Source organism: Pelophylax lessonae (assembly GCF_965119305.1).
Source record: "Pelophylax lessonae genome assembly, chromosome: 11".
In the NCBI taxonomy this organism is placed as follows: Eukaryota; Metazoa; Chordata; class Amphibia; order Anura; family Ranidae; genus Pelophylax; species Pelophylax lessonae.
The window spans coordinates 238219514-238238058 of NC_138778.1; the positions used below are offsets into that span (position 1 = coordinate 238219514).

Consider the following 18545-nt stretch of genomic DNA (forward strand, 5'->3'; position numbering starts at 1 on the left):
ATTCACCAACTGGCCATATCTCCATTCATCCAACCTAGATGGATATCTTGGATACAAGATTTCATTTAAGGGTTTTATTTGGTTCTCCTTATATACATGGCCTATGCGTAGATCCTCTTCCCAGGACCAGTGTTTAAAGCCAGGGTCTAAAATGCCTGGGGGGAACATAGCATGTCCCACTAGTGGCATTAAGGGTGAATTATACATCCATTTAAGTTTTTTAAACATAGCATCCCAGACCACTAGCGATGCTAGAGTAATTGGTGAAACCGAGGCGTCAAATGTTCTATAATTATGTGGTATCCACGGAGACCTAGAAATGTCTACCCCACATAATTCCTGTTCCACCTGCACCCAGAGTTTAGTCTTATTCATATGTACCAAATCCACTATTCTAGATAAGGCTACCGCATAATAATATAATTTCAATTGGGGTAACGCGAGGCCTCCCTTTGGTTTAATACGAAATAAAGTTGTGTTCGCAACTCTAGGTGGTTTGCCTTTCCAAACAAATTTAGAAAGTAACCTTTGAGTTACAGAAACAAAGCTGGTAGGGACATCCAGTGGAATCATCTGCAATAAAAATAATATTTGGGGTAGTATAGCCATTTTTATTACATTTACCTTCCCCACCCAAGAATGTGAAATAGATGACCACCTTCGTAGGAGGTCCTTAATCCCATTCATTAACGGTATATAATTATATCTAATTATCCTAGAGATTTTAGGCGTAAGCTGGATTCCCAGATATTTTAAACTTTGTGGTTGCCACCTAAACGGAAATGAGGGCTAAATTTTATCAATCTCTGAAGGGGAAAGCTTAATATTCATTATTTCCGATTTATTCATATTAATCTTAAAGTTAGATAATAATTGATACTCCTTCAATGCAGAGACTAAATTAGGCAGAGAGATAAATGTTTTTTGTAAAAAAAAAAGAATATCGTCCGCATATGCAGCATATTTATGTCAGGAGTATATAATGTACAACATAGAGTATATAGTGCAGGGGTCAGGAGTATGTAATGTACAACATAGAGTATATAGTGCAGGGGTCAGGAGTATGTAATGTACAACATAGAGTATATAGTGCAGGGGTCAGGAGTATGTAATGTACAACATAGAGTATATAGTGCAGGGGTCAGGAGTATGTAATGTACAACATAGAGTATATAGTGCAGGGGTCAGGAGTATGTAATGTACAACATAGAGTATATAGTGCAGGGGTCAGGAGTATGTAATGTACAACATAGAGTATATAGTGTAAGGGTCAAAACTCATAATATTGGTATTCAGTAATCAGTGGAAGCTTAAATGTTACATGAGACAAGTTGTAGAGGTCCCACACCGCTGCCTCCCATCTCCTGAGACTGCACTCAGTGACTTGGGTGTGAGATACAGACATATCCTTCCACCCGGCACAGCCAGCAAATAACAGAACAAGTAACCCCGGGAGAATTGTTCTGTCAGAGATCTTACTAGACCCAGAAATGGGGCAGAAGACTAGTGATGGACGAACATCGGCCGGGGCAGTTCGCGAACGCCAGCCACAAATTTTCTCAAAAGTCCGCGAACCGCGAGTTCGCGGCGGGCCCCATTGACTTTAATGGGAGGCGAACTTTAAAAACCTTTAGGTCATATTTGCAGCCACAAAAGATGTACTAGCTGTGCACAAATAGCCCCAGCACATGGAATATGTCATAACAGAAGGATTGCAATTGAAAAAGTTGCCTTAAATTCTTTTATTTTTTTTTTTTTCATAAATCAGCCAGAACTGACAGCAGCCGGTAAATACATTGTCTAATACATATAGGATCCATTCACACATCTGTAAAATGGGTCCGCATCCATTCCACAATTTGGTGGAACCGTTACAGACCCATTGTTTTTCATTTCCAGTCTGAAAAATTAGGCATTCACAGGATAAAGTAGTAAGTGTCGGCCATTCCAGGCCCCAAAAATTAGCCCAAGTGCGTTTACCTGACAGCTAAGAACGTTGTATTCTGTGGCTGAAGGTACAGTAGGCATTCACAGGATACAGAAGTAAGTGTCGCCCATTCCAGGCCCCATACATTAGCCCACATGGGTTTACCTGACAGCTAAGTACGTAGTATTCTGTGGCTGAAGGTACATTAGGCATTCACACAGTATACAGACGTAAGTGTCGGCCTGTATAGGCTGCAAAAATTAGCTCACATGGTTTGAACTGACAGCAAAAAACGTAGTTTTTGATGGCTAGAGGTATGGTAGGCGTTCACAGTACACAGAACCATAAGTGTCGGCCTGTATAGGCTCCAAAAATTAGCTCACATGGTTTGAACTGACAGCAAAAAACGTAGTTTTTGATGGCTAGAGGTATGGTAGGCGTTCACAGTACACAGAACTGTAAGTGTCTGCCTGTATAGGCTCCAAAAATTAGCTCACATGGTTTGAACTGACAGCCAAGAACTTAGTATTTGGTGGCTGGAGGTACATTAGGCATTCACAGAAAAAATAATTGTCAGCCCTGAAAGGCCCCAAAAATTTGCCATTTAATGGACATGAAATGCCTTTTATGCCGCTGTATGTAGAGAAGCCAAGGACCAGGAATTGTTGTGGGTGGAGGAATTTCGATGAAACCTGGTCTACTGGTCACATGTGTTGAATTTCTCAGAGATCCATGCCTATAAATGTGAGGTAGTCTACACTGTCATGATATAGTCGAGTGCGCTTATCGGCCACGATCCCCCCTGCTGTGCTGAACGTCCTTTCGGACAGGACACTGGATGGGGGGAAAGCCAACATTTCCATTGCAAATTATGCAAGCTCTGGCCAGAGGTCAAGCCTGCCCACCCAGTAGTCCAGGGGTTCATTACTCCTCAGAGCGTCCACATCGGCCGTTAACCCGATGTAGTCGGACACCTGTCGGTCTAGGCGTTCCCTCATGCTGGATCAGGAGTACAGCTGTCGATGGATCGGCTGAAAGAAGGATCTCATATCTGAAGTGACCAAGACATCTTCAAACCGCCCTCTTCTGTTGGATTGCTACCCACAACTGTCTCTCTGTGACTGGAAATTCCTTTGCCAGCGCACGGAAAAGCAGAATGTAGCATTTCCCGCGGCAAGGCCTGGAAGTGCTGCATTCTGACCGCCCTCTGTGATTGTGGTAACATTTCCGCCATTTTGAGTTTGTACCGGGGGTCTAAGTACATTGCCACCCAGTACTGGTCCTTGGCCTTTATGCGTTTTATACGGGGGTCCCCCTTAAAACACTGCAGCATGTAGGCCCCCATTCCCACTAAACTGGAAGCGGTATAGTGGCCTGCTTACAGCTCATCATCCAAGATAATGTTGTCCTCGTTCTCCTCCCCCATCCATGGATAACAACAGGGATCCCAGAAAGGTTTAAAGTATGCTCTTCTTGCTCCTCCTCATCCACCCCCCGGCATCATCCTCCTCCTCTGACTCCTCTTCAGACTCCTGCTGTTGATTTGTCTCAGATGGAGTAGCACTCCCTGGGAATTCATTCAACATTGCGACTTCCTGATCTCCTGCTCCAGCTCCTCGACGGCTTGCTCAATGATACAATGCAATGCACGCTCCAGAAACAAGGCGTAAGGTATGATGTCACTTATGGCGCCCTGGCCGTGACTGACCAGTTTGGTGATCTCATCGAATGGCCGCAGAAGTCTGCATGCGTCCCGCATGAGCAGCCACTGGCGAGTTGAAAAAAACCCAAGCTCCCCAGAACCTGTCCTGCCACCGAGTTCGAACAGGTAGTCATTAACTGCACGTTTCTGCTGGAGCAGCCTATCGAGCATATGCAACGTTGAGTTCCATTGCGTCGGGCAGTCACAAATAAGACGCCTGAGGGGCAGGTTGTGTCGCCGCTGAATCTCAGCAAGGCGAGCCATGGCTGTGTAAGATCTTTGGAAATGGCCCGAGATTTTCCTGGCCTGCCGCAAGACGTCCTGGACCCCAGGATATTTGGCAACGAATAGCTGCACCACCAAGTTCAGGACGTGTGCCATGCATGGCACGTGTGTTATTTTGCCCTGTTTCAACGAGCTCAGCAGATTGGTACCGTTATCGCACACCACTTTACCAACTGACAAATTCAGCCACTGATCTGCCTGTGAACGCAAAGCTGAAAGGAGTGCAGGACCAGTGTGGCTCTTGGCTTCCAGGCACAACAGACACAGCACAGCATGGCAACGTCTCACCTGGCATGTGGAATAGGTTCTGGGGATCTTGGGTGGTGCAGGAGAAGAGACGGTAGCAGCGGAAGAGGAGGAGTCAGCCGAGGAGGAGAGGGAGGATGGAGGAGGAGGAAATGAAGAGGCAGGCCTGCTTGCAATCCGTGGCAGTACAACTAAATCTACACGGGTGCCACGCGTTGCATGCTTAACGGCCATCAGAAAGTTCACCCAGTGGGCAGTAAAAGTGATATACCTTCCCTGCCCGTGTTTGCTAGACCATGTGTCTGTGTAGATAACTCCCCGCTTCAATCTGTGGTATTGGGGGGCCACAGGTTTATCACACCAGTTCTACAAATAATTGGCCAGTATCTGTTGTCAATGTGTGTAGCACAGTTAACACAGCAAAAGAGGCCAAATTTTTGCAGGACTAAAATACAATCTTAGAAAAGTATACTGTTAAATAACACCCCGCTTCAATATGTGGTATTGGGGGGCCACTGGTTTATCACTACAGTTGTTCAAAAAATTGGCCAGTGAGTTTGGCACTGTGTGTATCAGACTTCACTCAGCAAAAGAGGCAATATTGTTGCAGGACACAAATACACTTATGAAAGTATACTCAGATCACACCCCACTTCAATATGTGGTATTGGGGGCCACTGGTTTATCACACCAGTTGTTCAAAAAATTGGCCAGTGAGTTTGGCACTGTGTGTATCAGACTCCACTCAGCAAAAGAGGCAATATTGTTGCAGGACACAAATACACTTGTAAAAGTATACTCAGATAGGCTCCAAAAATTAGCTCACATGGTTTGAACTGACAGCAAAGAACGTAGTATATGATGGCTAGAGGTACAGTAGGCATTCACTGTATACACAAGTTGGTGGCGGGCTGTTTAGGCTGCAAACATGAGCTCACATGGGTTGAACTGACATCAAAGAACGTAGTATATGATGGCTAGAGGTACAGTAGGCATTCACAGTACACAGAACAGTAAGTGTTGGCCTGTATAGGCTGCAAAAATTAGCCATTCAATGGACATGAAATGCCTTTTATGCCGCTGTATTTAGCGAAGCCAAGGACCAGGAATTGTGGGTGGATGGCGGTCTTTCGGATATTTGTGGCCTGGCATGAGGAATTTCAATGAAACCTGGTCTACTGGTCACATGTGTTGAATTTCTCAGAGATCCATGCCTCATTAATTTTTATAAATGTGAGGTAGTACTAGTCTACACTGTCATGAGCTAGGCGAGTGCGCTTATCTGTCACGATCCCCCCTGCTGCGCTGAACGTCCTTTCGGACAGGACACTGGACGGGGGGCAAGCTAACAGTTCCATTGCAAATTGTTCAAGATCTGGTCAGAGGTCAAGCATGCCCACCTAGTAGTCCAGGGGATCATCACTCCTCAGAGCGTCCACATCGGCCGTTAACCCGATGTAGTCGGACACCTTTTTTTTACGCTCCAACATTTGAGCCACAGAAGCCTGCCTTTTTCCAGAACAACGTGGCGACGGCATCATGGAAGGTGGAGTGTTGGACAACTGTGAGGAGACAGGAGAAGGAGAAGAGGCTGGACAGTGAAAGCCTGGAGTGTGGCTTTGTGGGTACTGACAGTTTTGCTCCCGCTGGGCTTGGTGATGGTGGATTTCAGGTGCCTTCTTAAGGCGGTTGTCCCTAGGTGAGTGTTGGGCTTACCGTGACTTATGCGTTGACTGCAAAGGCTGCAGATGGCAACGCTGGTGTCAGCAACAGACAGATTAAAAAAAGCCCACACTGCTGAGCCATGTGCCGGTGTCCTGAGAGTGCCAGATGTGACTGTACATGGTTGATGGCTCGCTCCTAAAACATTTGCAGTCTGCTTTGTACCTCTTGTGCAATGCAAGTTCTGCCTGCCTCTCCTCCCTATCTGCCGGTCCGTCAGTCCGCCAGTTCTACAAATAATTGGCCAGTAACTGTTGTCTCTGTGTGTAGCAGAGCTAACACAGCAAAAGAGGCCAAATGTTTGCAGGACTAAAATACAATCTTAGAAATGTATACTGTTAAATAACACCCCACTTCAATATGTGGCATGGGGGGGGGGGGGGAAATTGGTCTATCACACCAGTTATAATACATTATAAGTGCTTTTGTCACTGTGTGTAGTGTTGCTGCAGAAACGCGCAGTCTCACCACCACACCTGTCACAATGCTGCACAGTGCACAATAATAGTACTAATTCACTATAATATGCTTTCTACAAAGTAATACCAAAAAATTTGCAGCCCTTTACATGACTTTTGTGGTCATTAACAGAGCGATTTGTGTGTCACTGCAGCCGATCTCTAACTGCCCCTACAGCAACCACAGGATACCTCTCCCTAAGCTCAAAAGATACTAGTAGACCTATACCGAAATACCAGCCCTGAGAAGGACTTTTGTGGATCTTCCCAGCGCTATATGTGTCTAGCAATCTCTCCCTCATGAGCACAGCAGACCTCTCCCTACACTGGCAGAAAGCAAGGCCGTCTCTACAGAACCACATTACATACCCCAGGTGTCTAGGTCTGGTAACACTTATAGGGCAAGCCAAGATTTTGCTGCCAGGTGAACCGCAGAATCTCCATAAATCCAGTCTAGAGACATAAATTGTGTCTGCAGCACAGAGAAGGAAGATTATCCGAGAGAAATACAGGAATACAGGACGGGGAACACAGCTCAGGAAAGTGACCAGGGGATTACAGGCTGATATCACCCAGTCCCCACCCTACTCTGGACCAATCAGTGAGCAGTATGGGTGGAGGAATGTATTTAGTGGTAATGACCCACCTGTGCTGATCTCTGTAGGAGTGTCCTCCTCTATAAATGTCCCCGTTATTCCATCCTCCTCCATAGACTGCTGATCATCCCTCACATACGTCTCTTCTTCTTCTGCTTTCACCTCAAATTTTATATCTATCAGATCTTCACTCTAAACCAATAAAACGAGAGAAAATATCATCTGTAAAATATAGGCTTTAATATTGCGACTTTACATAAAAAGAATCCACACATTTTCTCCACAAGTCCATATTCTAAATGCTCCGCCCCACCAACCTTGTAACAGTGGGGGATGGTGTGATCTTCCTGTGTGGAATCCCGGGAATACAGAGGATGGGGACATCTCTCTGGTGGGTTCCTGGTATTTGGTGGCTCCATCATATCCTTGTGTCCTTCTGAAAACTCCTCCATTACTCCATACTCCTCATCCTCCTCTTTATACTCTTCTTTAACATCAATATTATCATCCCCGAGGTCTCCACTCTGAATATATAATAAAACATTCATTGTAACAAACATGCTGTATATAAATCAGAACTACCAATCATTGTCACTCATCTACCTGATGATGGTGGGGGGTGGTGTGACCTTCCTGTGTGGAATCCCGGGAATACAGAGGACGGGGACATCTCTCTGGTGGGTTCCCATTACTGGATCCATCTGTAGGAAACACACACACTGACTGAATACATTGTTTCTATGTGTTTATCAGATGATGGGGGATCTAGGTGGATCCTCCGTACTGCTCTCTCCTTTACAATAAAGTCTCCTCTTACCCGGTGATGTGAGGGGCGGCTGATTCTCCATCATGACGTCCTTGTAGAGATCCTTGTGTCCTTCTAAATACTCCCACTCCTCCATGGAGAAATAGACAGTGACATCCTGACACCTTATAGGAACCTGACACACACAATGATACAGTCACCATCCAGACACATCCCTTGTCTGTTACTGGATAATGTCCCAGAATTCCCAGCACCACTCACCTCTCCTGTCAGCAGCTCCATCATCTTCTTGGTGACTTCTAGAATCTTCTCCATGCTGTGTCTCTCAGGTTTTAGGGAGTCACATGGAGGCACTGTGATGGTCATATGATCACCTGACTTCAGAGGAGGAAATCTCTGTATTGGAGAACCAATAGGAATATCATGTTAGAATCACAGAATCCTCCTCACCTCTCCGGTCAGGTCTGTGTTTTATTAATAGAGATAAGAGTGATGTCATGTGACCTCCCAGAATCCTCCTCACCTCTCCAGTCAGGTCTGTGTTTTATTAATAGAGATAAGAGAGATGTCATGTGACCTCCCAGAATCCTCCTCACCTCTCCGGTCAGGTCTGTGTTTTATTAATAGAGATAAGAGTGATGTCATGTGACCTCCCAGAATCCTCCTCACCTCTCCGGTCAGCAGGTAGATGATCTCCAGGGTGAGGTTTAGTATCTTCTCAGTCATGTGACTCCGGTCCTCCTCCATCCTCATTGGTGGCGTCATCTATGAAGGTTTCCCTGTAGACGGATAATATTGATAACAGAGAATTATCGGGATTGGTATTGGTTGTACAATAATAGGATGAGGATATCAGGAGGTAATATGAAGGTCGGTGTGGATTTTAGCTCCATGGTCCCAGTGAGAAAATATTTAATCTGGACAGTTTAGTGTTTTCTATGATTCTTGGGGTCCGGGATTCTCGTAAAATTTGGCCTCCCGGATGACAAATTCCATTCTCCATGTTGGGTGTGAGATGAGGAGGAGATCCAGGAATCAGGATAAAGGTTAGGACAAGCAACAGACAAGGGCATCCAAGAGATGAAGCCGGGGTCACTACACAGAAAATCAATCCAAGGAAACAACAGGCAGGACGAGGAATAACAAGAAGGAGCTCAGAGACAAATGAGAATATTGCTCAGCCAATGGGAGATTATCTCAGCATGACTTACATAATGAAGGAGATGAGGGGGAGGGGAGGTGACCATAGACACATGGAAATTCAGCTGGTTCAGCAGGGATCGGTCACATTTCCATCCATGTGTGGTCACTGCCGGATAAAAGTCACTCCATCAGCGGCTGCAGCCAATAGCTTCATCACTGATCTGTGTATTCTGAGAGCGGAGGAGCGCCCCCCATTGTCAGAATACAATAGTGCAGCCAATAGCTTCATCACTGATCTGTGTATTCTGAGAGTGAAGGAGCGCCCCCCATTGTCAGAATACAATAGTGCAGCCAATAGGTTCATCACTGATCTGTGTATTCTGAGAGTGGAGGAGCGCCCCCCATTGTCAGAATACAATAGTGCATCCCCCTCCAATGTGTGGATCAGGGAATCGCTTCCGTTTATTTACTCATCCCACTGGCTGAACGATAAAACTGAACCATGTATGGCCAGCTTTGGAAGCAAGGTATATTATTCATCAACTGATCCCCCTGAAGGGTTAATATAAGTATTACCTCTTCTGCCGCCAGTTCCTGCAATGTCTTCTCTCTACGTCTACCAAATGGAATGTCCTGTTTCTGCCCGACATCATTTCCTGTCTACCCAACCACTTCCTGCCTGCACCTGACATCACTTCCTGTCTGTATTCCATAGAGACTTCCTGTCTGGGTAGAAGTGAGATCACCACCTTGTGGAGCTCAGAGGAACTGCAGTCCTGAGAAACGTCTGGTAGTTTGAAAACGGCCTTGTGCTGTGTGTATATATACTGTATATCCTTATAGATGGGTCATCTCCACTCCCACCAAGGGGGAGAAATATATTACTGCTCGGGTGGGGGGGGATAGAAATATATTACTGCTTGGGGGGGATAGAAATATATTACTGCTCGGGGTGGGGAGGGGGGGATAGAAATATATTACTGCTCGGGGGGAGACATTTTGGCACCTTTGATTTTGCAGTAAAATTGATTGCAGATTTAGTCATGTAGAACATCTGTTATATGGATACAAAGAAACCCAGCCGAGAGTAAAGGGTGGAAATGGCTCCGGATCCCCAGATTTGGGCAATTATGTCACCAATATAAATGGAAAACCCCGCGCTATGTGTACCACCTCAAATACCTACAAAAATAACTTCTACCGGACTGCTGCTGTAACAAAGGTAAGAATTCCCTTTATCACCTAGAAGAGCATTATGTGTCACAGCGCTGTCCTATTGTGTGTGCACATAAATCATCACAAATACACTAAAATATGTGGATACATTCATATATAAAGTGCTAGGGGCTCCAAATAATATTCTCTGCAGATCTACTGCTTCCACTTTACACCTACTTCATTCATCTTATGGGGTTTATCAATAAATGAGGTAAGTAGGCAGTCAGTGCTCATTAATTATATTCACAAAGTACCTTCATCCCATATCACAATGACTACATATAGGCAATCCTGCCAGAGGACTATAGGGAAGGGAAAGATGGGGGGATAGGGGGAGGGGATGGGGCACGTGGGATTTAATGGTGCCATAAAATGTTATATAAAATCAAGGATTTTTATTACAAAAACGGTTTGTACATATAAAGATATAAAGGGATACAGTCCAATGATACATTGTATATTACATATAAAGATATAAAGGAATACAGTGCAATGATACATTGTATATTACATATAAAGATATAAAGGGATACAGTGCAATGATACATTGTATATTACATATAAAGGGATACAGTGCAATGATACATTGTATATTACATATAAAGGGATACAGTCCAATGATACATTGTATATTACATATACAGATATAAAGGAATACAGTGCAATGATACATTGTATATTACATATAAAGATATAAAGGGATACAGTGCAATGATACATTGTATATTACATATAAAGATATAAAGGGATACAGTGCAATGATACATTGTATATTACATATAAAGATATAAAGGGATACAGTCCAATGATTCATTGTATATTACATATAAAGATATAAAGGGATACAGTCCAATGATTCATTGTATGTTACATATAAAGATATAAAGGGATACAGTGCAATGATACATTGTATATTACATATAAAGGGATAATCAGTCAGATGGAAAGGCTGACTTGCTGCAGCACAGTTTTCCCGGTGATGAAATGATAGAACATTGGTTGGGGTTCTGCCAGCAGTTGAGCCAATCATAGTAGATCTTTGTTGGATGGTTTTGCTTTGTTTGCCATTTTTAATTCTGTGTCATACATGACTTGGCAGAATAATCTCCATCTTCTTATCTTCAATATGTCAATGACTGCCGAAGAAGACGAAATGACGAAACGCGTTCGGGGCGTGACTTCTGTGAAACAAATGCCGGTTAGTGCGGAATCACCCGGGTGTCACCAGCGAGCAGCTGGTGTAAGAGACCGCACTGTCAGCGTCTGAGTTTACCGCCATACATGCCTTGTGTGTGTAGCATACTTGCCAGCTGTCCTGTTTTTGCTGGGACAGTCCCTCAGGCACGATATTGAAAAGGAATTTTTCTTTTTCTTTTTATTCACTTTAAGCATCAATAAAATCACTGCTCCTTTAAAAGCGATTGTTTTATCCTCTTGCTGACTGCCCACAGTATATTTACTGCGACAGTCAGCCCCTTCTGGGCAAAGTGACGATGTCCGCCGGCCACTCGCGATCTCCCGCTGGAGAGGGAGAAAGGCAGATGGCTGATGTAAACAAAGCCGCCTGTCAATCTCCCTGATGTAAGAACAGAGATCATACGATCCTGCTATGTAGGATCGTATGTCTCTGTGGTTACATCACAAACCACGCCCCTTTACAGTTACAGTCACGCCCCTAGGGACACACTTAACCCCTTGATCACTAATAAAGTTAACCCCTTCCCTGCCAGTGTCATTCTTACAGTAACAGTGCATATGTATAGCACTGATTTCTGTAGTAATGTCACTGGTAACCCCAAAGGTGTCAGAAATATCATTCAGGGGTCCGATCTGTCCGCCGCAATGTCGCAGTCCCACAAAAAAAAATTGCAGATCGCCGCCATTACTAGTTAACAATAAAAATTACATAAATCTTTCCCATAGTTAATGCAATAACTTTTGCGCAAACCAATCCAAAAACGCTTATTACGATTTTTTTTACCAAAAATACATTTTTTGGGGGGAATTTCATATAACAAAATGTGAAAAATATTGATATTTTTTCAAAATTGTCGCTCTTTTTTTGTTTATAGCGCAAAAAATAAAAATTGCACAGGTGATCAAATACCACCAAAAGAAAGCTCTGTTTGTGGGAAAAAAAGGACGTCAATTTCATTTGGGTACAACGTCGCTCAATTGTCCGTTAAAATCACGCAGTGCCGAATCGCAAAATAGGCCCTGGTCTTTGAGCAGTTAAAAACATTTTTTTGCATTGATACATGTCCCCAGGGCAGTACCCGGACCTCCATACACTTTTACGGCAATAACTTGCATATAAGCCTTTAAAATGAGTACATTTGATTTTCATGTTCGTGTCCCATAGACTTTAGTAGAGTTTGCATGTTTGCTAGAACTTTCCCCTGTTCGAGATGTTCTGTGTGAGCTGAACCATGGGGTGTTCTGCCCATCACTAGTCTTTAGGAAACCAAAGGATCTCAGGTGTATGATAGCACCAAGTAGGATCAGGAAAGCTAAGAATAGCGCTCTAAATGGCCTGTGGACCACCAGTTTTGATCAAAAAGGGAGTTACAGGTGTGGGGTCAGCAACTGCACCACCTGTGCTATCGCTTTTCGGCCTTTTGGCTAAGATCAAGTGTAGTATCTGTTCTTATCAGTTGGTATGGGCCTTAGCTAGTACCAGTATGAGCGAAACCCGGAGCGCTCTGAGTATTGAGGTATGGGGAGTAGGTCATCTGGGAAAGCATGTGGGGCCCGCCGCCTTCTGATTTGAATGGGTTGAACTGTCCTAACCAGTTTGAAGGGAGCAGGAAAGCCGGTCTGGAGGGTGAGCCCGGTGGAACTGCTCCTGGATGTAATGGGCTGAGGAACAGGATGGCGAGGGGAGGGCTTTCTCTCCTGGGTTTTGATCTGGCTTGGTGACGGGCCTGTCCCCAGTTGTAGGTAAGCTCTCTCTAAGCTGTCCAGGTTCTGATGTCTGCTGGTGGGGATAGGCTACACTCGGTCTGGCCGGGGGCTGAGATTGAAAAAGCCCGTAGTGTAAGTGCCCTTGGGGTGGCACCCCAGGGGTGCCTTAATCTCTCACTGGTGAGGGGCAGCTCGCTGTGAGTTTTTTCGGCACCTTGGTCACTGCACTATGCACACCTTTTTCACACCTGCCTCTTAGGACAGGCCTTTTGGCTTGCATCAGAGGAATTTTTTTATTCCGGCTGGAAGGCCTGCCTTGGTTCTTCACATGGCACCAAAGCCGTTTCCCCACTCCCCTTCCCCACCTTTTTGTTTGTCTGTCTTTTTCTTTGGAGTCCGTCAACTGCACTGTCACCTTTGTTTTCTTTTTTGCACGACTGGAGTGTGTGGGTCCTCGGGCCCAGCCTTGAGTCTTGGGAGGGGGTGGATATGGCCTTTTGGCTTAGTTCGCCCTCTCTCATGGGGCCTCCCTTCGGGGGAGCTCCAGTTAGTACTTGGGGAGGGCTGTTTCGGCAGTCCCCCTGAAGAACGGGGTCGGTCTGGTTTCGGCCAGACAGACCATGAGTACCTTATATCCGTCAGGAGTCTTGCGCCCCGGGGGATCAAGGTTTCGGGTCCTACCTTTTCGGAGGGAAGACCATACGTTGTCGCACACCCTGTGCTTTTTTGTGTTCTCACTTTGTGTGTGTGCACTTTTTTATGCACCGGGTGGAGTCTTTTGAGTGTGTTGCACACGCTACGGGCTTTAAAAAAAAAAAAAACTGCACCACCTGTGCTATCGCTTCTCGGCCTTTTGGCTAAGATCAAGTGTAGTATCTGTTCTTATCAGTGTTGGAATGGAGCCGGAAGGTTAGTATCGGTGATGGCCGAAGTTAACCGGGGCGCTCTGTGCGTAACTGGAGGACCGGAGTAGGCCAAACCAGAGAAAGCCGGATGGTTCCAATGCCTTCCTGATTTGAATGGGTCCGCCCCTACCAGTTTGAAGGGAGCAAGAAAGCTGGGGAATGACGGTTAGTATTGCTCCTGGATGTAATTGGTGAGGAATAGGGATGGCGGTGGGAGGGCCTTTCCTCCTGGGTTGAATCTGGCCTTGCAAAAGGCTTGTCCCCAGTTGAAGGCAGGCTCTCTCTAAGCTGTCCACGTTCTAAACCTCCTGGTAGGTAAGGGCTACACTCGGTCTGGCCATTGGGCCGGGGTAGAAAAAGCCCATAGTGTATGTGCCCCTGGGGTGGCAGCCCAGGGGTGCCTTAATTCTCACTGGTGAGGGGCAGCTCGCCTTGAGTTTTTCGGCACCATGGTCACTGCACCTACACACTTTTTTAAGCACCTGCCTCTTGGGCAAGGCCTTTTGGCTTCGACCAGAGGAATTTTTATTCTGGCCGGAAGGCCTGCCTTTGTTTTTCACTTAGGCACTAATTCACTCCTCCACTCCCCCTTCCCCACCTTTTTGTTTGTGTGTATTTTTCTTTGTGGTGTGTCACTTCACTTTCACTCTTCTCTTCCTGCACGACGAGTACGGTGTGGGTCTCTGGGCCTACCTTGAAAGTCTTGGGAGGGGGTGGACATGGCCTTTTGGCTTAGTTCGCCCTCTCTCATGGGGGTCTCCCTTCGGGGGAGCCCCACCCAGTACTTGGGGTGGGCTGTTTCGGCAGTCCCCCTGGAGAACGGGGTTTGCCAGGTCTCGGCCAGGCAAACCATAGGAAGTACCTCAGTCCCTGTCAGGAGTCTTGCGCCCCGGGGGATCAAGGTATAGGTCCAACCTCTTCGGAGGCCAGACCATTTCTCACACCCTGTGCAGTTTTTGTGTGTTCACGTTTGCGTGTGTGCACTTTTTTATGCACCGGGTGCTAAGTCTTTTTTGAGTGTGATTCACACGCTTCGGGCTTTAAAAGAAAAAACTGCACCACCTGTGCTCCTATGTGCCACTGCAAAAAAGAAGTGATTGCAGTTGATGGGAAAGTGCAGACTATCCAGCAATTCATAGGTGATATACAGCCCACTGTGCGGGCTACTTTATATGGGCCACACATGACATCCATTAAGGATCAGAATAGGTGAGCACAGAAGTAATATTACAACTAGGAAAGAGAAGTATTCAGTCCCCTGACATTTTGCGGATTTGCATAATAGCAGCACTGAAGGCCTAAAAGTCTTCTGAATTGAAGCCATCGGCAAGGATTTAGGTAATGGTAGAAGACATAAGAGACTTTGCACTAGAGAGGCGGTTTGGATCTTCACCCTAGGTTCCCTTACCCCCAAAGGGCTCAATGAAGCAATTGAGCTTCACTCGGCGATGTAGCTTTTAGTTGCCTTGACCTTTAAGTTAGAGAGACGTATTCACCATTTCCCCCGTGGTACCCCGTTAGTCTGATTGGATCTGTCACCTAAATAAATTAGTTGTGTTTTTCCCTTCCCATGGGTATATATATATACGTATATTAGATTAATTTCTAGTCGTTGTAAACATGAACCCTGCCATCATGCAGACGGACAATTCTTTCATTTATTGTATCATTATTGGTTTATATGGTATTTTATATCCCGTAAATTTTATTTTGGGTAATACTTACCGACTGGTTTGTCCTGTTTGAATTTTAGGCAGATCGGTATTTTTATATGTTAGTTTTTGACCGGGGTCCGATTATAGGCACCACTTAGGAATACTCCAGGAGGACTAGAGGTGGGGTTTTTTTTTATATGCACATTTTATGTGTGTATATACTGTATATATATATATATATATACACTATGTGTCTGTGTGTGTGTATATATATATATATATATATATATATATATACTGTATATAATATGTGTGTGTATATATAATTTTTTTTTAATAATATACCCTGGTCCCCCCATATATATATATATATACATATATATATATATATATATATATATATATATATATATATATACATATACATGAACGTGAACAAATTATGATAATATTAGGAGTAGCTCTAAGAGGTTTTTTAGTAGTCCTATGACCCCTACAAATGACGAGCTCTTGAGCATCCTTGGAGCTTTCCTCTACTTGCATTGGTGTGCACCTTTATTATTTATTTAATTTTAAACTATCTTTTGTATGTTAATTAAATTTTTTGCATATGGGTTTTTTATATATTTATATGTATGTATGTATGTGTATATATATTGTACGGGATCAGAGGGGTGAACAGCCGGCTCGGAGACAGTCCAGTGAAATTAAGGCCTGTTGGCTGTGTGTGGGGGAATCTTTCATCATCTCCAGACTCCTGACTGAGCCGGAGGTGATGTTGGCCGAAACCGGAAGTGACTTATGGGCCGGTGGAACGCCCGCTCGCCGGCACTTCCTGGTTCCTGAGTCTGGCGCGTGTTCCGAGCACTTTTAGTGCCGCACCAGGTAGCGACTAACAGCTCTGCCACGAAGGGCAAATCAGGAAGAAAATTAAGACCATCTTCCTTGAGCCCATTATGACCACCCCCCCTAAAGGACTTTAAAAGACACGTCGGGGGCACACATTTAGGAGTCTTCTAGAACTACCACTAATGTCAGCAGATGGTGTTATCTTTAACCACTTAAGCCCCGCAGGATTTGGCTGCTAAAGGACCAGGGGTTTTTTTGCGATTTTTTACTGCGTGATTTTAACGGACAATTGCGCGGTCGTGCGACGCTGTACCTAAACGAATTTGATGTCCTTTTTTTCCCACAAACAGAGCTTTCTTTTGGTGGTATTTGATCACCTGTGCGATTTTTTGATCACGCGCTATAAACAAAAAAAGAGCGTAAATTTTGCAAAAATAACAATATTTTTCACATTTTTTTATATGAAATTCCCCAAAAAAAAAAGTAAAAATCAAAATGTTTTAACATTTTTCGGCCAATTTGTTTTATGCTACCTATGTTTGGTAAAAAAAATCGCAAAAAGCGTATTTTGATTGGTTTGCGCAAAAGTTATCGCGTTTACTAACAAAGGGAAAGATTTTTGTCATTTTTGGTGTTTTTTTTTTTAACGCGTAATGGCGGCGATCTGCGATTTTTTTTTCGGTACTGCGACATTGCGGCGGACAGATCGGACCCTTGACTGACATTTTTGACACTTTTGGGGGTACCAGTGACATTACTGCAGTAATCAGTGCTATACATATGCACTGTTACTGCAAAAATGACACTGGCAGGGAAGGGGTTAACTTTATTGGACAGGGAGGGGTTAAGTGTGTCCTAGGGGCGTGATTCTAACTGTGTAGGGACATTCCTATTGGTGTAAAAGCAAAGATCAACCGTTCTACATAGTAGAACGGACAGATCTTCACTTTTACACAGGGAGAACTGACAGGCAGCTTGTTTACACAAGCTGCTCTGTCTTTCTCCCTTCACAGGAGCGATCGCAGTGTGACTGGCGGACATCGAGTCCGCCGGTCACACGCACTGACTTGTCTGTGAACGAGCCGCGGCGGGCGCGCGCCCGCCCGCGATAGGCTCGCAAGTCAGTGACAGGCGAGTGACGTACCGATACGTCACTCTGCCTGGCCGGGGCTGACCGCCGCAGTATATAGTCGTGCGGCGGTCGGCAACCGGTTAATAGTGGTCTTATTGTATGTTCTAAATACTGAATCTAATAAGCAATACAATGCTGCCCCCTTTGGAGATGTTACTAAATGCAGTCTTGGGGTAACTCAGGATTTTCCAATATAAATATATATATTGTATTAAAAATATATTATATAAATGGCTTACCAGATCCAATAATTGCCAGGGTACATGATGGAGGTGTTAGATGGACATTTATGTATGTACTGAGAGTATGGACAAGTTTATATGTTGCTTTTATGATTACTCTTAAATATAAAGAAATAATCCTTTAATTTTATTATCCAAATTATTGGGTTAATTAGGAGAGGTGTTGCCAATGACATCACCAGTTAATGTACAAAATGTCCCAACCAATGGGGATAATGTCTCATCCTTCTGGGTTTAAATTATGGTAATTTTAATAGTCCTTTGTTCAATACCATATAAAAAGGAGAACCCAGATGTAAGCGGCACATTACATCACTGACAACACACATTACACCTACAACACACACACTACTACATCCATCTATATACTCATCTAAACATACTCCATCTTGCTCCATCATTTATCTGAAACTTTGAGGGATGCCAAACGAAACTCCTCCCTAACTGTCCACCATTTTAAGAAGGCATCCATCTTAAGGACTCTGGTAATGACCATTTGAAGCTAGCAGCCATCTTAAGTGTGGTAAATATACCTTGCTGTTTATTTGATATTATTCAATATTGTTTATTTCCTTCCTTATATTATTATTATTATTATACAGGATAGCGCCAACAGTTTGCGCAGATCTTTACAATGTGAAGGAAGACAATACAGTTACAATACAGTTCAAAACAGGAGGAACTAGAGGGCCCTGCTCGTTAGAGCTTACAATCTAGAAGGGAGGGTCAAGTGAAACAAAAGGCAATAACTGTGGGGGATAGGTTTATGGAGAAAAGGAGGTACATTTGTTAGGG

The 18545-nt window shown here is 44.4% G+C and overlaps 2 protein-coding genes across 2 annotated transcripts in view; both read right to left on the reverse strand.

Moving 5' to 3' along the window:
* The window catches only part of LOC309567520 (uncharacterized protein), a gene marked incomplete at its 5' end in the record, with an annotated part of 1161679 nt that overhangs the window by 925286 nt on the left and 217848 nt on the right, over positions 1-18545 (reverse strand). The window lies entirely within an intron of this gene.
* The window catches only part of LOC309566970 (uncharacterized protein), a gene marked incomplete at its 3' end in the record, with an annotated part of 283334 nt that overhangs the window by 73535 nt on the left and 191254 nt on the right, over positions 1-18545 (reverse strand). Inside the window, exons 18-22 of the mRNA XM_082272289.1 lie at positions 7964-8092; positions 7754-7877; positions 7540-7637; positions 7254-7460; positions 6987-7128 (exon numbers count right to left, since the gene is read on the reverse strand). Of these exons, the coding sequence (XP_082128415.1) occupies positions 6987-7128; positions 7254-7460; positions 7540-7637; positions 7754-7877; positions 7964-8092 (700 nt within the window). The remainder of the gene's footprint in view (positions 1-6986; positions 7129-7253; positions 7461-7539; positions 7638-7753; positions 7878-7963; positions 8093-18545) is intronic.